Source organism: Scyliorhinus torazame, chromosome 18 (assembly GCF_047496885.1).
Source record: "Scyliorhinus torazame isolate Kashiwa2021f chromosome 18, sScyTor2.1, whole genome shotgun sequence".
Classification (NCBI taxonomy): domain Eukaryota; kingdom Metazoa; phylum Chordata; class Chondrichthyes; order Carcharhiniformes; family Scyliorhinidae; genus Scyliorhinus; species Scyliorhinus torazame.
Genome location: NC_092724.1, coordinates 28,609,864 through 28,622,532, shown reverse-complemented (window position 1 = coordinate 28,622,532; position 12,669 = coordinate 28,609,864). Strand labels below are relative to the sequence as shown.

The following is a 12,669-nucleotide window of genomic DNA, read 5'->3' as shown; positions in this document are numbered from 1 at the left end:
AAAAATGGTTGTAGTTTCATTGGATCATAATTATTTGATGTCCTTCATGAAAATGCACAGCAATTTTTTTCTTTTTGAGGTAAGAACCGATTGACACGAGTCAACGATTTGGCACAAGAATGCTGCACTTTTGACACAATCTACTTCATCTTGTTTCTCAGAGCAAATCGATACCTGCCATTTAGATTTTACCCTATAACCTTTCCACTATCCATTATTCCAGCTTTAGGGTGCAATTCTCGCAAAAGGGAACAGTCTCTTGGCAAGCGCGTTTAGCTGTGTGTTTCCTGGCACTCAGTGCCGAGAAACATATGGCTATTCAGCACAACTCAGGTTGGACAAAGGGCCTGAATGAGAAAGACGCGACCAAGGCCGCACATAGCCCCATTTTGTACAATGGGGAGCTCGGAGGCCCCCAAAGCGATCCCCAACCTCCCCCCTTCAGTCCAAACTCACTAAGGGTCCACACACAGAGCACACCCGCCCCAATCGTACGGACACAAGAAATGCCAGCTTGGCAGTGCCTATGCCATCTGGGCATTCAGCTGGCACTGCCAGGGTGCCCAGGTGGCACCAGCTATGCCAAGGTGCCACCTTGCCCTGAAACTGAGCCCGAGTGCCGCTCCAAATAGGGACCAGTACTAAATATAGAACATAGAACAGTACAGCACAGAACAGGCCCTTCAACCCTCGATGTTGTGCCGAGCTTTGTCCGAAACCAAGATCAAGCAATCCCACTCCATCATTCTGGTGTGCTCCATATGCTAAATCTCCTTTGCACCCTTTCCAATGATTCCACGTCCTTCCTATGACGTGACCAGAACTGCACACAATACTCCAAACGTGGTCTCACCAGGGTCCTGTACAGTTGCAGCATAACCCCACGGCTCTTAACAGCCACCAAATGCACCATTTTACCAGGGCCATTCGGAAACCTTTATCCAGTACACAATAGTTGGTGCAGCTGGTGCCACCCGAGGTCTGAGGCGAAGGGGATGAACCCCAAAGCCTCACGTACCTTAGGAATTTGCACAGGTGAGGCTAGATTTGCCACAAAGTGATCCGGCCCACAATGGGCGGGAGTTACATCGCAACGCCTCACGAGATTATATTGGATCTCGCGAGGTGTTGCAAGCCGGGTAGATCCTGTGAGCAGAGTCTGTCGGCTTTTATCGCCCATACTGAGCCACGGCGGGGTGCTTTTTCCGATGCAGCATAGCCGTTCGATCGCGCCCACAGTTAATTCCCCACTTGAAAGTTGTAGTTGTGATCCTGAAAATTACCACTTTTGAGTGAAATGATTAAGGGTAACAATTTTCCATTAAAAGCGATGCAAAAGCTGTCAGGTTCTGCAGGACCGAAAAAATTAAAACATAAATACATTGGGAAACATTCAAATGAAACCCGTGCCATTAAACAATACAAACTCCATTAACTTACCAAGGTTGAAGCCAAATAGCTCAAAATGGGGCAATGTTAAACTGCAATCAAAATTAGATTCTATGCTGTAGCTCATTCAATGCAGTGGACAGATATTACAAGTTCTGATTGATGCTGTATATCCTGTTCAGCTGTGTTCTGAAGGCATGAAACAGGCTTACTGCATGTTCAAATAAGTGTTAAATATGGTAATTTTAGTTTTGGAACTGATAATTGAAGGATTAGAGAATGTGGATCAATTGCTAGATCATAGAATTTACAGTGCAGGAGGCCATTCGGCCCATCAAGTCTGTACCGGCCCTTGGAAAGAGCACCCTACCCAAGGTGAACACCTCCACCCTATCCCCATAACCCCACCCAACACTAAGGGCAATTTTGGACACTAAGGGCAATTTATCATGGCCAATCCACCTAACCTGCACATCTTTGGACTGTGGGAGGAAACCCACACACACGGGGAGGATGTGCAGACTCCGCACAGACAGTGGCCCAAGCCAGAATCGAACCTGGGACCCTGGAGCTGTGAAGCAATTGTGCTATCCACAATGCTACCGTGCTGCCCAAACAGATGACCAAATACACAGCACCAATTCTGGTTGGTTTATCCAGCTGCAAAAGGGCAGAATTGAAGTTGACTCATTTTAAATTCTGGTGGATAGCTACTTGGGAGAGAAACTTGGTTACTACATAATTAGTCCAACTTCAGTTTCAGGCACATTTGCCTGCAACAGAAATTTGAGATCAGGAAATGTACTATTGGTTAATGGATGTTGCTCAGATTGGAACGGACATACAGCAGGGGTAGTTGATTTGACATTTAACAAAATGTTCTATTGACAATGGGTGTCAAGGTACTATAAAATCTGTAAATGAATTTTAGGGTAGATTAAATTACTTAAACATTTGAGAGAAAACAGGGTAGTATTGTCACTTTGTACAGATTAGGTTACATTAGGTTTTATCAAAATTAATTTGGCCAATCCAATCTTCCACCTGCAAGTAACCAAATTAAAAAATCACTTCAGTTCTTAACTACACCGAACTACTTCAGTTTCGTTGGTGTACATCTAGTCAGTTGCTTACTAAGTTGTATTTGGAAAAACCCCAGGTCCAAGAAAATGAGCCCAATTTGAAATCAGTGTAACCTTAATCAGAAACATGGGGAGTTTGGTGCCACGCCCAATTCAGGTCAAATGATTCTTGAACATACTAGTGTAGAGCACAATTTTTTCCATGACCCATGGGAATCCCATTAAAAAAAACTAGTGGAAATAACCCACCAAGTAGGTGTAATTCAAACATTGATAGGTGGGAGTTGAGAGATCAGAGGTGAAAAAAACATCATCCCACTTGAACAAGGGGAAGTGGTGGTTGTATCGTCACTGGACTTGGTAATCCACAGACCCAATGTAATGCTCTGTAGACCTGGGCTCAAATCACATCATGGCAGATAGCGGCATTTGAATTCAAATTTTAAAATCTGAAATCAGAAGGCTTTGAAACCATTGCCAACTGGCGTTAAAGCCACATTTGATAATTTGTTAATACATTTTTTTTAATTCTCTTCACTATTTTACCTCAGTTCCAACAATTCCCTTGTGGTCTTGTGCCAACAATAAGTCATCAACAAATGTTTATTCACTCCAAGCTAAGCACACCAACAGTAAAAATAAATTTTATTCAAGATTAATGCAACATGTCAACCAAAACTAAAAAAAGTGTATGCAGTTAATTTCATGGTGAGCAATTTATTTGTTATAATCATAACATGCAAATATTTTGAGATACAGTACGAGTGAAATTATCCAACCAATCACCACTGAACCTGAAGATTCTCCTGAGGCTGCAATGCCAGATAAGACAGAATTTCACCAATATAACTTCACAGATGAGACAAAACAAAAAACCCAAAACAAGAGCAAGATAAAAGCACACATTTATTCTTCATCAGATGAGTCTCTTTCAAATGTATACACCATGAAGAAAGCGTCTGGTCTTTTTGGGACGAGGGGATGTCCAGGTCTCACAATCTCAAAGCCAAGAAAGCTAAATGTGCGAAGCAGTGAAGCTGAAATTTAAAATGAAAAGTGTTAATACTATTATGCAAGTGGTAACTTCTCCACATTAACTGTTGCATGGGTAAGGGGAGGAATTGCCCTGGCTTTTTATAGTTATAAGGAAGGTGAAACTGTCACTATTCACCATCACTCAAAGTGACAGCTTGCATATGCAGTGAAACATGGAAATTCATTATTTGCCATCAGTGAATCCCACTACTTCAGAGCACACGGTTGAACTGTTCAGATAGAAACAATTTAGAAATCACCAATTTTCTTGCTATCCCATTGGTCTCAGTGTATCAACCCTTGCAAATTGTCCCTTTAAGTTGTCCCATGTTGAATGAGGCTCATGTTGAAATCTATGTTTTTTAAACAATGTACTTGGATCATAATTACTGCTGAACAACATCCCAACTTGAATTAATTTTGTGGAAATGTCAATTTCTCCATCCCATGCTAAAAAATTCGAGACATCCCAAAAATATATCGCTTCTACCTCAATCCCACATGCATATCCCAATCATTGTGTTTTCTGTAAAATTATAAAACTTGACCTTGTTACTTTCCAATTTGCAATCAGAGAATTCCTCAATTAGACTGGTTGCTTTAGTTCACCGCTGAACCAAGATCCCTATAGATGGTGCCAGAGTGGAATCAAAGTTCAAATCCACAGTACAGATTGCTAGATATTTGTGGAAAGCTACCTTCATAGTCAGCAGTGAATGTTATCACCTTGTCCAACAGATTCATGGATGCTTAGATACCAGTACGTGAGGCTTTGGGGTTCATCCCCTTTGCCTCAGACCTCAGGTGGCACCAGCTGCACCAACTATTGTGTACTGGATAAAGGTTTCTGAATGGCTCTGGGAAAATGGTGCACATGTCAAGGGCCGTGGGGTTATGCTGCAACTGTACAGGACCCTGGTGAGACCACATTTGGAGTAGTGTGCGCAGTTCTGGTCACCTCATTATAAGAAGGACGTGGTATCATTGGAAAGGGTGCAAAGGAGATTTAGCACATGGAGCACACCAGAATGACGGAGTGGGATTGCTTGATCTTGGTTTCGGATAAAGCTCGGCACAACATAGAGGGCTGAAGGGCCTGTTCTGTGCTGTTCTATGTTCTAAGAGAATTGAGGGATATACAGATAGTGCAGAAAGGAGAGTTTACTTAGAAAATCAACCCTTGTCAGGTTCCTAATCAAGTTCAAATAAATCATATAATCCAGGCCAATGCCTCAGGCTAATTTATTACAATATCTGATGCAAAAGCTGCCAGCTCTGCAAATTTAACAAATTTGCAGATTCCAGAGTATGACAGTATCAAACAAATCAACTACTTTACAAGTCAATTGTATTAAACATTCACAGCTTAGTTAACCATTAGTCAATATAAACTGTAAAACTTTAAAATGGGAAAAACATTTAAACTAAGTTGGCTCTGACAACATATTCTATGGGCCTTTATGCTGCTGTCACTGCTTTGTAGGGCTTATTTATTTCATGATGTGGTGATGCCGGCGTTGGACTGGGGTGAGCACAGCAAGAAGTTTTACAACACCAGGTTAAAGTCCAACAGGTTTGTTTCTATGTCACTAGCTTTTGGAGCGCTGCTCCTTCCTCAGGTATTTATTTCATGCAGAGGATCCAGGAAAAGTTAAGTACTATTTCCAGGTCCAATTTAGGAAAAGGTGGCAAAATTGGTTAGAAAACTTGCATGTAAACTACAAAAAAAAAAACCTGCCAGATTTAGGACTGTTCCGTTCGACTTTGTTGTGCCCCAACATTGGATACAAAGTCTCATAGAAAAACGTTTTGCAGCTCAGTAATTTCCTTTGAAGATTGAAAAACCAAAAACGTTGACCTAGAGTTTCACCCTTGGTATCAACCTCATGATGCTACACTAACTCAATGGTTTAATGTTTTTCTTGGGTGACTAAAACCAGGCACAATACAAGGTACAATCATACCAGAGCACGTATAGTTCTAGCACAAATTCCAAACTGGATTGCTGAGCTAAGTGCTGGCTTGCCTAAATAAATCAAATCTACCAGCGAGTCTATAACCTGCCTGGATCAGCCTGCATAAGACAATGGGTACGAGTTTTAAGTGCAAGTTACATTATGGCTGCGTACTTAGTGACAATGGATATTACCCCAAACCTTACTGCTCAGATTGCTATAGCCAATGAAGGTCTGACATTTGACAAGTTTTGGAGTTAGTTCCAAGGAAAATACAGCAAGTGTAGAATTCTCAGATTGTGGCACATCAGATTTTGAACTATTTTAAGTCATACATTCTAATCGTAAGAATCAAAATCTGTACACTGGAACGTGCAATGAATTCAGCTTCAAACTTTAGCATTGCAGAATTTCTTTAACTGGTCTGATTACAAACCATTATCCCTTCAAGCCATCACATTCCACTGCATCTCAAACAGCTAAGCTCAGATTCCCTATTTCCGCACTCAAGTGAGCAACACCATAGGAACACCCACTAGTTTTTGTCAATTATCAGAGCATTTGCAAAAAGCTGTATACCACTTGTATTGCCACAAAGTACATGGCTTTTGGTAGTTAACAATGCATAACTACTGTTATATCCAGACTTTACTATGTAGAAAAGTACTGCATGACTTGGGCAAGGTCCACAGATGCTTTAAAACACTATACATTGCTTTGGCTCACCAAAGCAACTGCAGTGTTACTTCCATCCTTTGAAACCATATGCACTTTTATAAACAGTGGTTATGAAGTATTGAGACCATCGGTGACAGCAGATTTCAATTCTTATAAAGTTTAGCTTTCCCTTTGATTGATAAAACTAGACTTATCAGTGAAGACAAGCTTTAAGATTACAAATAATAAGTAGGAACTTCAAAATCAATTTTAGGTCTGATAATAATAATCTGATAACAGCTATGTCACCAATCCTCTGGGAATGAGTTTGATTTTATAGAATATAAGATGGGAATTTCAGCCAGTTTCAGTTCAATAAGCAAGATGCTTTACAACAGGAACTATGGTTGCTCAGTTACATCCAGCTGCTGCGCTTGCTCATCCCCGTGGCAAAAGTATAGTTAGCAACCAAAAATCAAAAACAATTTGATATGTTGAACACTTGTCATGACAGGATCTTTAAAACATAAATCAGTTGTCAAGTCAACTCAGTTTCTAGCACTTGCACCTGGACCAAAACAATAGCTGAAGCCAACAATGAAGCTACAGTAAATATCATCTGGGCCAGCACTTCAATGCAACATTATGGGAGCACAATTGTCACAGGTGTAGGATGAAATATGAAACTGAGGTTTGTAATTCCAGGTTAGAGAATGACAGCATAATAATACTGTTCTCATATATTAGACTGACTGATCGTTCAGGTGGTTACTATGGGGCAATGGCAGTTAGAAATGGATGCCATAGAAAATGACATGTCAAGGGCCACAGATGGTGATATTAAATAGTACCATTGCATTCACTCACCTCGATCATCCCTGTTCTTGTGGAAGCAAATGAAGACATGCTCAGCTTGAAGATGCTCTTCTGCAAATTCAAGCAGGATGGTAAAACTGAAAAAGAATAGGATTAGAATGTTGAGTTTGATGCTGGATTTATTCTTAAACAACAAAGCACAAACTGGTTCTAACAGGAAAGGTACTAATAACATTGCAATCTAGCAAAGTATCCACTGATGTTGTGTAGTCAAGACTTCAAAGTTTGAGAATAGCATTTTTCCCCAAAAGTTTCATTGAGGTTTGTGGCAAAACCTCAAAGAAAATACAACAGGCTACTCAATGTATTCATTAATTTTCAGCTCTTAAGGAATGAACACAGGCATATTAAAGTCACTTTATTGTGAAAAGGGGTTAAAATGAAAGGCTTAGGAGGTGCTTTATTCAACACCTAATGTTTAACTGTAAAAATTTGACCCAGCAAAAATAAAATTAGAAAAACGTTATGCATGAATGATCTGATGTACTAATCACATGCTCCTGCACATACCTTTCTTTGCTTCCCTCGGGCAAGACCCCACCTGGGAGTTCAATGTACAGATTGTTGTTGTTCAGTACTACTCTCCAGTGAACAATTCTTGCATCAGTAAGCTTGGACTGGAAATGGAGAATTTTAGTCCTGCTGTTTGCACTCGAATCTTCTGTTACACTCAGCCGATTATCCTGAGGGAGGAGATAAATTCAATATTTTAGTATTTCCAAGCAATCCATCCTTTAAGTTCCTATTCTACACAGGTGTGTCAAATGTGCAAGAGCAGCTTTTATGCAAACACTGCTGCTATTACCTAATTAACTTGGTCCAGGAATCTAATTGCCACGTTAATAGAGGAGCCCGTTTAGCTCAGTTGGCTGGGCAGTTGGTTTGTGATGCAGAACAAAGCTAGTGGGTTCAATTCCTGTACCAGCTGATGTTATTCATTAAGGCCCCACCTTCTCAACCTTGCCCCTCATGGAGTGTGTTGACCCTCTGGTTAAATCACCACCAGTCAACTCTCCCCCTCAGAAGACAAAAGCAGCTTGTGGTCACCTGGGATAATGGTAACTTTACTTCGACATTTAGTAACTATCTACCAGTTATCCTTTCTCAGAAATCACAACTGATCTGTGCCACGAGTTACTCACTAAACCTAATTACCAGCTTTTATATTTTACTATCTGTTAATCTTTTAAAAACATTTTCCAATTAAGGGCAATTTAGAATGTCTAATCCACCTACCCTGCACCTTTGGTTTGTGGGGGTGAGACCCACAGACACAGGGAGAATGTGCAAACTCCACACAGACATTGACCTGGGGTCAGGATCGAACCCAGGTCCTCGACACCTTGAGGCAGCAGCGCGGACCCTGTGCTACTGTACCACCCTTCTCGTCTATTAGTAATACCATTTAAAACTTCATCATATACTCTACCTCAAAACTATTTGAAACAAGCCATTTCCCTCTGCACAACTGCATTTTTGCTCACTCGCCCAGCTAGTCTACCATCCTGCATTTTTCCATAACTCTATTATGTATAAGCAAGGAACATTCCAGGACAAATAAACATACATATTAAAAAGTCAAATCCATGGAACATTCCCACCCAAGCTAATTCCAATCTCATCAACGCCAAGAAACATCCATTCCCCGCTTACTATCTCCTAGCCACCTGTAGCCATGAGGCTACATTCCCTTAATTCTTGTGCCTCTTGAAAATAATTGGAACAATTTTATTCAAAATTTGCTGACTTGAAAGCTCAATACTTACTGAATACAGTAAGCTGGCTGCAAGATTGTGATCCCTTTGACCATTCCCTCGCCCACCTGGGATCTTCAAGGGTGGGTGAGGGACATCAGGAACACCACAGAGGCCCCGGACCAGGGTTACGACAACAATTGGAGGACAGCCTGGGACTAGAAAAAAAAGTATGTTAAATGTGATTTCACCCCAAATGGATTCAAAAGAGAAAAATCCACAGATCCCTTTACTCAACCGTTCATACCCAATATCAAATTCACTTTGAGCTCAAATCAGACAGCTAACTAACAAGATGAAGCTCAAGTTAACCACAAACTTTCCTCGTTTGCTTGTGTAACTTTACTAATCACAAGTGCTGTATCCTCTTACTAGGGGGTTTTCAAGATTCAGTACAGCACGAAGCAATTCAATGGGGCAACTATTATACGCTACGCTCACTTTTCTGTTGCATTAAAAGTGAACGGGGGTGGGGAGAGAAGAGATACAAGTTAGGTGTACAATGGACAGCCAATAGATCACCCAGTTGACAACAATCAACAAAAGTTACAATTAATTTGTATTACAATTAACACCTCAATTTTGTTTTCCATCCTTCCATTTTACACAATCTTGCAGAGGAAAAAAAAGTTGGAAACGCACTTTAAGATGATGGAACGCAAGATTATAAAATAACAAATTCAAAGGCACTCCTTTTCTCCCCAGGTGCCACGTGTGCTTTAAATTGAGGGGAGGGGTAAAGAGAGGCTATGGAAGGTGTAAATGTAAGATTCGGGGGGGGGGGGGGGGGGGGAAGAGAGCCTGGTTCGCCTCCACCGAGTGATCTTGTGCTGGGATTGCAGACTTCCTGTTGCATTCCCAGCCTCCGACCATCAGAGGCACCACGTCAACTCAGCAGATATATACACACACACAGCCTCCGGGGATTTCCCAACTCCCCTCTCTCTCATCTGCCCATAACCCGTACACAAACACACATAAAGAAAATCAACCCTCGGTCCTGTTTTTCCACTTTACGGTCGCCATTTTATGAACCCTGCACTCCGCGTCTCTCCACTCCCGCAGAAATAAAATAAACTGCGGGTCGACCGTAGGATTAAAAGATTTTTTTTTTTTTTTTTTAAATAGAGATCGTTGGGGGCTTTTAACTTTTTATATTCGCGGGAAGGGGGAAAAATGAGCACGGAACGCGAATCCGCAGCCGCTTGCCAGCCGAATGGAGGATCGGTCGATCCATCGACGGAAAGGGCCGGTTTGAACAGCGGCTCTTTGTGCTGCTGCCGGCCAACATTCGGCTCATTACACCCAGTGCGAAAAGAGCGTGGGTTGGGACTTGCGATGAAAGACGGGGTTTTTAAAAGGGGAGAGGGGTAAGGAGGTAGAACTGAAGACGATCCTGACGCGCGGCTCTGGTTTTCATTTATTGTCACCCGAAGCGGAGAAGACCCCCCTACCTTGCGGCACTAGGATTACTACTAAACGTCATGGATGGCATTGTGTTTCCTTCTTTCTCTCTAGCAAAACAGTGACTATTCAAAATGCGCTGAAGGGAGACCTTGACCATCCGGCCTTAAGAGGGGGTTGCGGGCGGGGGTTTCCTCCACGGGGACACACCAGGTGAAAGGCTCCGCGGTGCCGGACACGCTGGTCTGAAATTATATTCTTCTTCAAAAAAAACAAAAGAGGGGGAAGGGTTGGGGGAGAAGAGAGACACAAGCGAGACACCGAAACACACAGCGGCCCCCTGCCCCACACGCAGCGCCTGGCAGCCGGACTCACTGTGACGCAGCGGCCAGCGAGGCGGGGCTATTTATAGACAGGGAGGGCCGCGTCGCCTCATGGGAGGAGGCGCTCGCGCTTCCACTCCCTCCCCTCCCCCATTTAACGGCCAGATGAATTCGAATCCAACCGACCGTCTCTGTACCCCCGGGGCGGGGGAGGCTCGATCCCCCTCCTCGACCCGGGCCGCTGGCAGAAACGTCTTTCGACTGCGGTCGGAAGGGGTTTAAAAATAAAAATAAAACATTTTAAATCGCAAAGAGTCGCGGACAACCCGCGTGTGGGATTGTGGGAAGTACCGTTCACGCGGAAAAAAAAACTTATTTTACTTTTTTTTTTCCCCCAAAAAGAAAAATTGTTCCAAATGTTAACGACCAGTATTTTTTTTTTTTAATTCGGGCGTAGCCAGCCGTCCGGTCAACGGAAGTGTCGGAGCCGGTGTGCGGCCTTTGTGGTTAAATTCCTGCGTTTTTGTGTAGTTTTTATGGAGGGGAGTAAAATGGCTGAAGGGAAGGAGGCGGAGAGAAGGGAGGGACTGAGATAAACGCTGAAAGTTCTGGAATAAAGGTCATTGAGTTCGGTAGCATCCGGAGAGCAACCAGACCTGAACCTTTTGCGTCTGATGTAGCTCTTTTTAAATTTTTTTTTTGTTTCACACTCTCCGGATGCTGCTAGACCTGCACTTTCGTTTTTTTATTTCCGATTTCTAACATCTGTGGTTCTTTGCTTTTTATTTTAGGGCGGGAATGAACTTCAAGATGTAGTTGTCCTCTTGACACTATCTTCTCCTCTCCCTTTAACCCCCCCCCCCCCCCCCCATTAATGTCGGGCTGGTAAGCTGCTATTTTCACAAATCAATATTACTGTTGCTTTTCAGTCAATTTTATTGAGAGGCTCACCCCCATTATTAGTGCGTTTCTCCATATCTTTCAACATCATCACGTGGCAAACGGATCCACCTTAAAACCTATCTTTTATGCCGCTATCAGCACCTTCTTTAGTCTTTAACATGACCATTAATAATAATCGTGTATTGTCACAAGTGGGCTTCAATTAAGTTACTGTGAAAAGCCCCTAGTCGCCACGTTCCAGGGCCTGTTTGGGAAAGCCGGGACAGGAATTGAATCCGCGCTGCTGGCATTGTTCTGCATTACAAGTCAGCCGTTTAGCCCACTGCTAAACCAGCCCCATTAATGCTCCCTTTCTCTTGTGCCTTGTCATCTTTTGTCAAATGTCCCCTGACTCCCACCTATCCCTGACCTTATTTTGTTCCACCCCCTCTTAAAACAGCATAAAACTCATCCCATTTCTCCCTCCTTTCAACAAGAGTCCTAGAGACGCAAAATGTTATAACAGTTTTTCCTCCCTCCACAGAGACTGCTGTGTTTTTCCAGCATTTTCTGTTTTTGTTCCACTTTAAACTTCATTTTAAGAAAATAAAGAAACGCAGTCCACACACCCCCTTGAGCCTGCTTTCCCCCTTTCAACTGCCACAGCTTCCAAACTTCTACACAAACTCTCAGGTACTCGCTCCCTTGCAGGACAAAATTGTTTCCAACAGCTGGAAATAAAGACACCAAACCTCCGATTGCTTCCGATCTCTTTCCCTAGCCCATTCACTCGGGTTTGCACTTCCAACTCTGTGACTTCAGTGAACAGTACACTTCTAATTGCAGTTTCCTCTGGGCATTTAACTTCAGGCTTCCTGGAAACTTGTCTTCAGTTCTCTAGTTTCCTTTTCTAGCTTTTATTTAGATTTCTAGCACTTGCTTTCTTACCCCTTATCCCATTTTATGCCTTGCCGCCAGAAAAGCTGCGAGAGATGTTCCCTCTCTTTCTGCTAAGCTCCTTCTACTCTGGCTTCTTGCACTCGTTAAAACGAAACTAACGGCCTTTTCCCCAAAAGTGGTTTGTGGTTGCTAAGCAACATTACATTCTATTCCCAAGCTCATGTTTACTTCTGTCGTAAACTCTCGCACAATAGAAACACAGTTTGAACTGAAACAAAAAAAACCATACATGCAAACACCTTTGTTTAACATTAATCGAACTAGAGTTGTACACAGTAAAACCCACTTAAATCTATTTCTAATATTTAACATTGCAAATAGAGATCACTTAAACCTACCACTTGTTTCCTGA

The 12,669-nt window shown here is 42.4% G+C and overlaps 1 protein-coding gene across 1 annotated transcript; it reads right to left on the bottom strand.

The window, feature by feature from the left end:
• Window positions 1-3,168: 3,168 nt before the first annotated feature.
• Window positions 3,169-10,467, bottom strand: oaz1a (ornithine decarboxylase antizyme 1a). Its single transcript, XM_072482467.1, is given in 6 exon segments — window positions 3,169-3,508; window positions 6,986-7,071; window positions 7,505-7,677; window positions 8,761-8,847; window positions 8,849-8,906; window positions 10,203-10,467. Coding segments are annotated over 6 exon segments (645 nt in total). The 5' UTR covers window positions 10,313-10,467; the 3' UTR covers window positions 3,169-3,377.
• Between the last annotated feature and the right edge of the window lie 2,202 nt (window positions 10,468-12,669).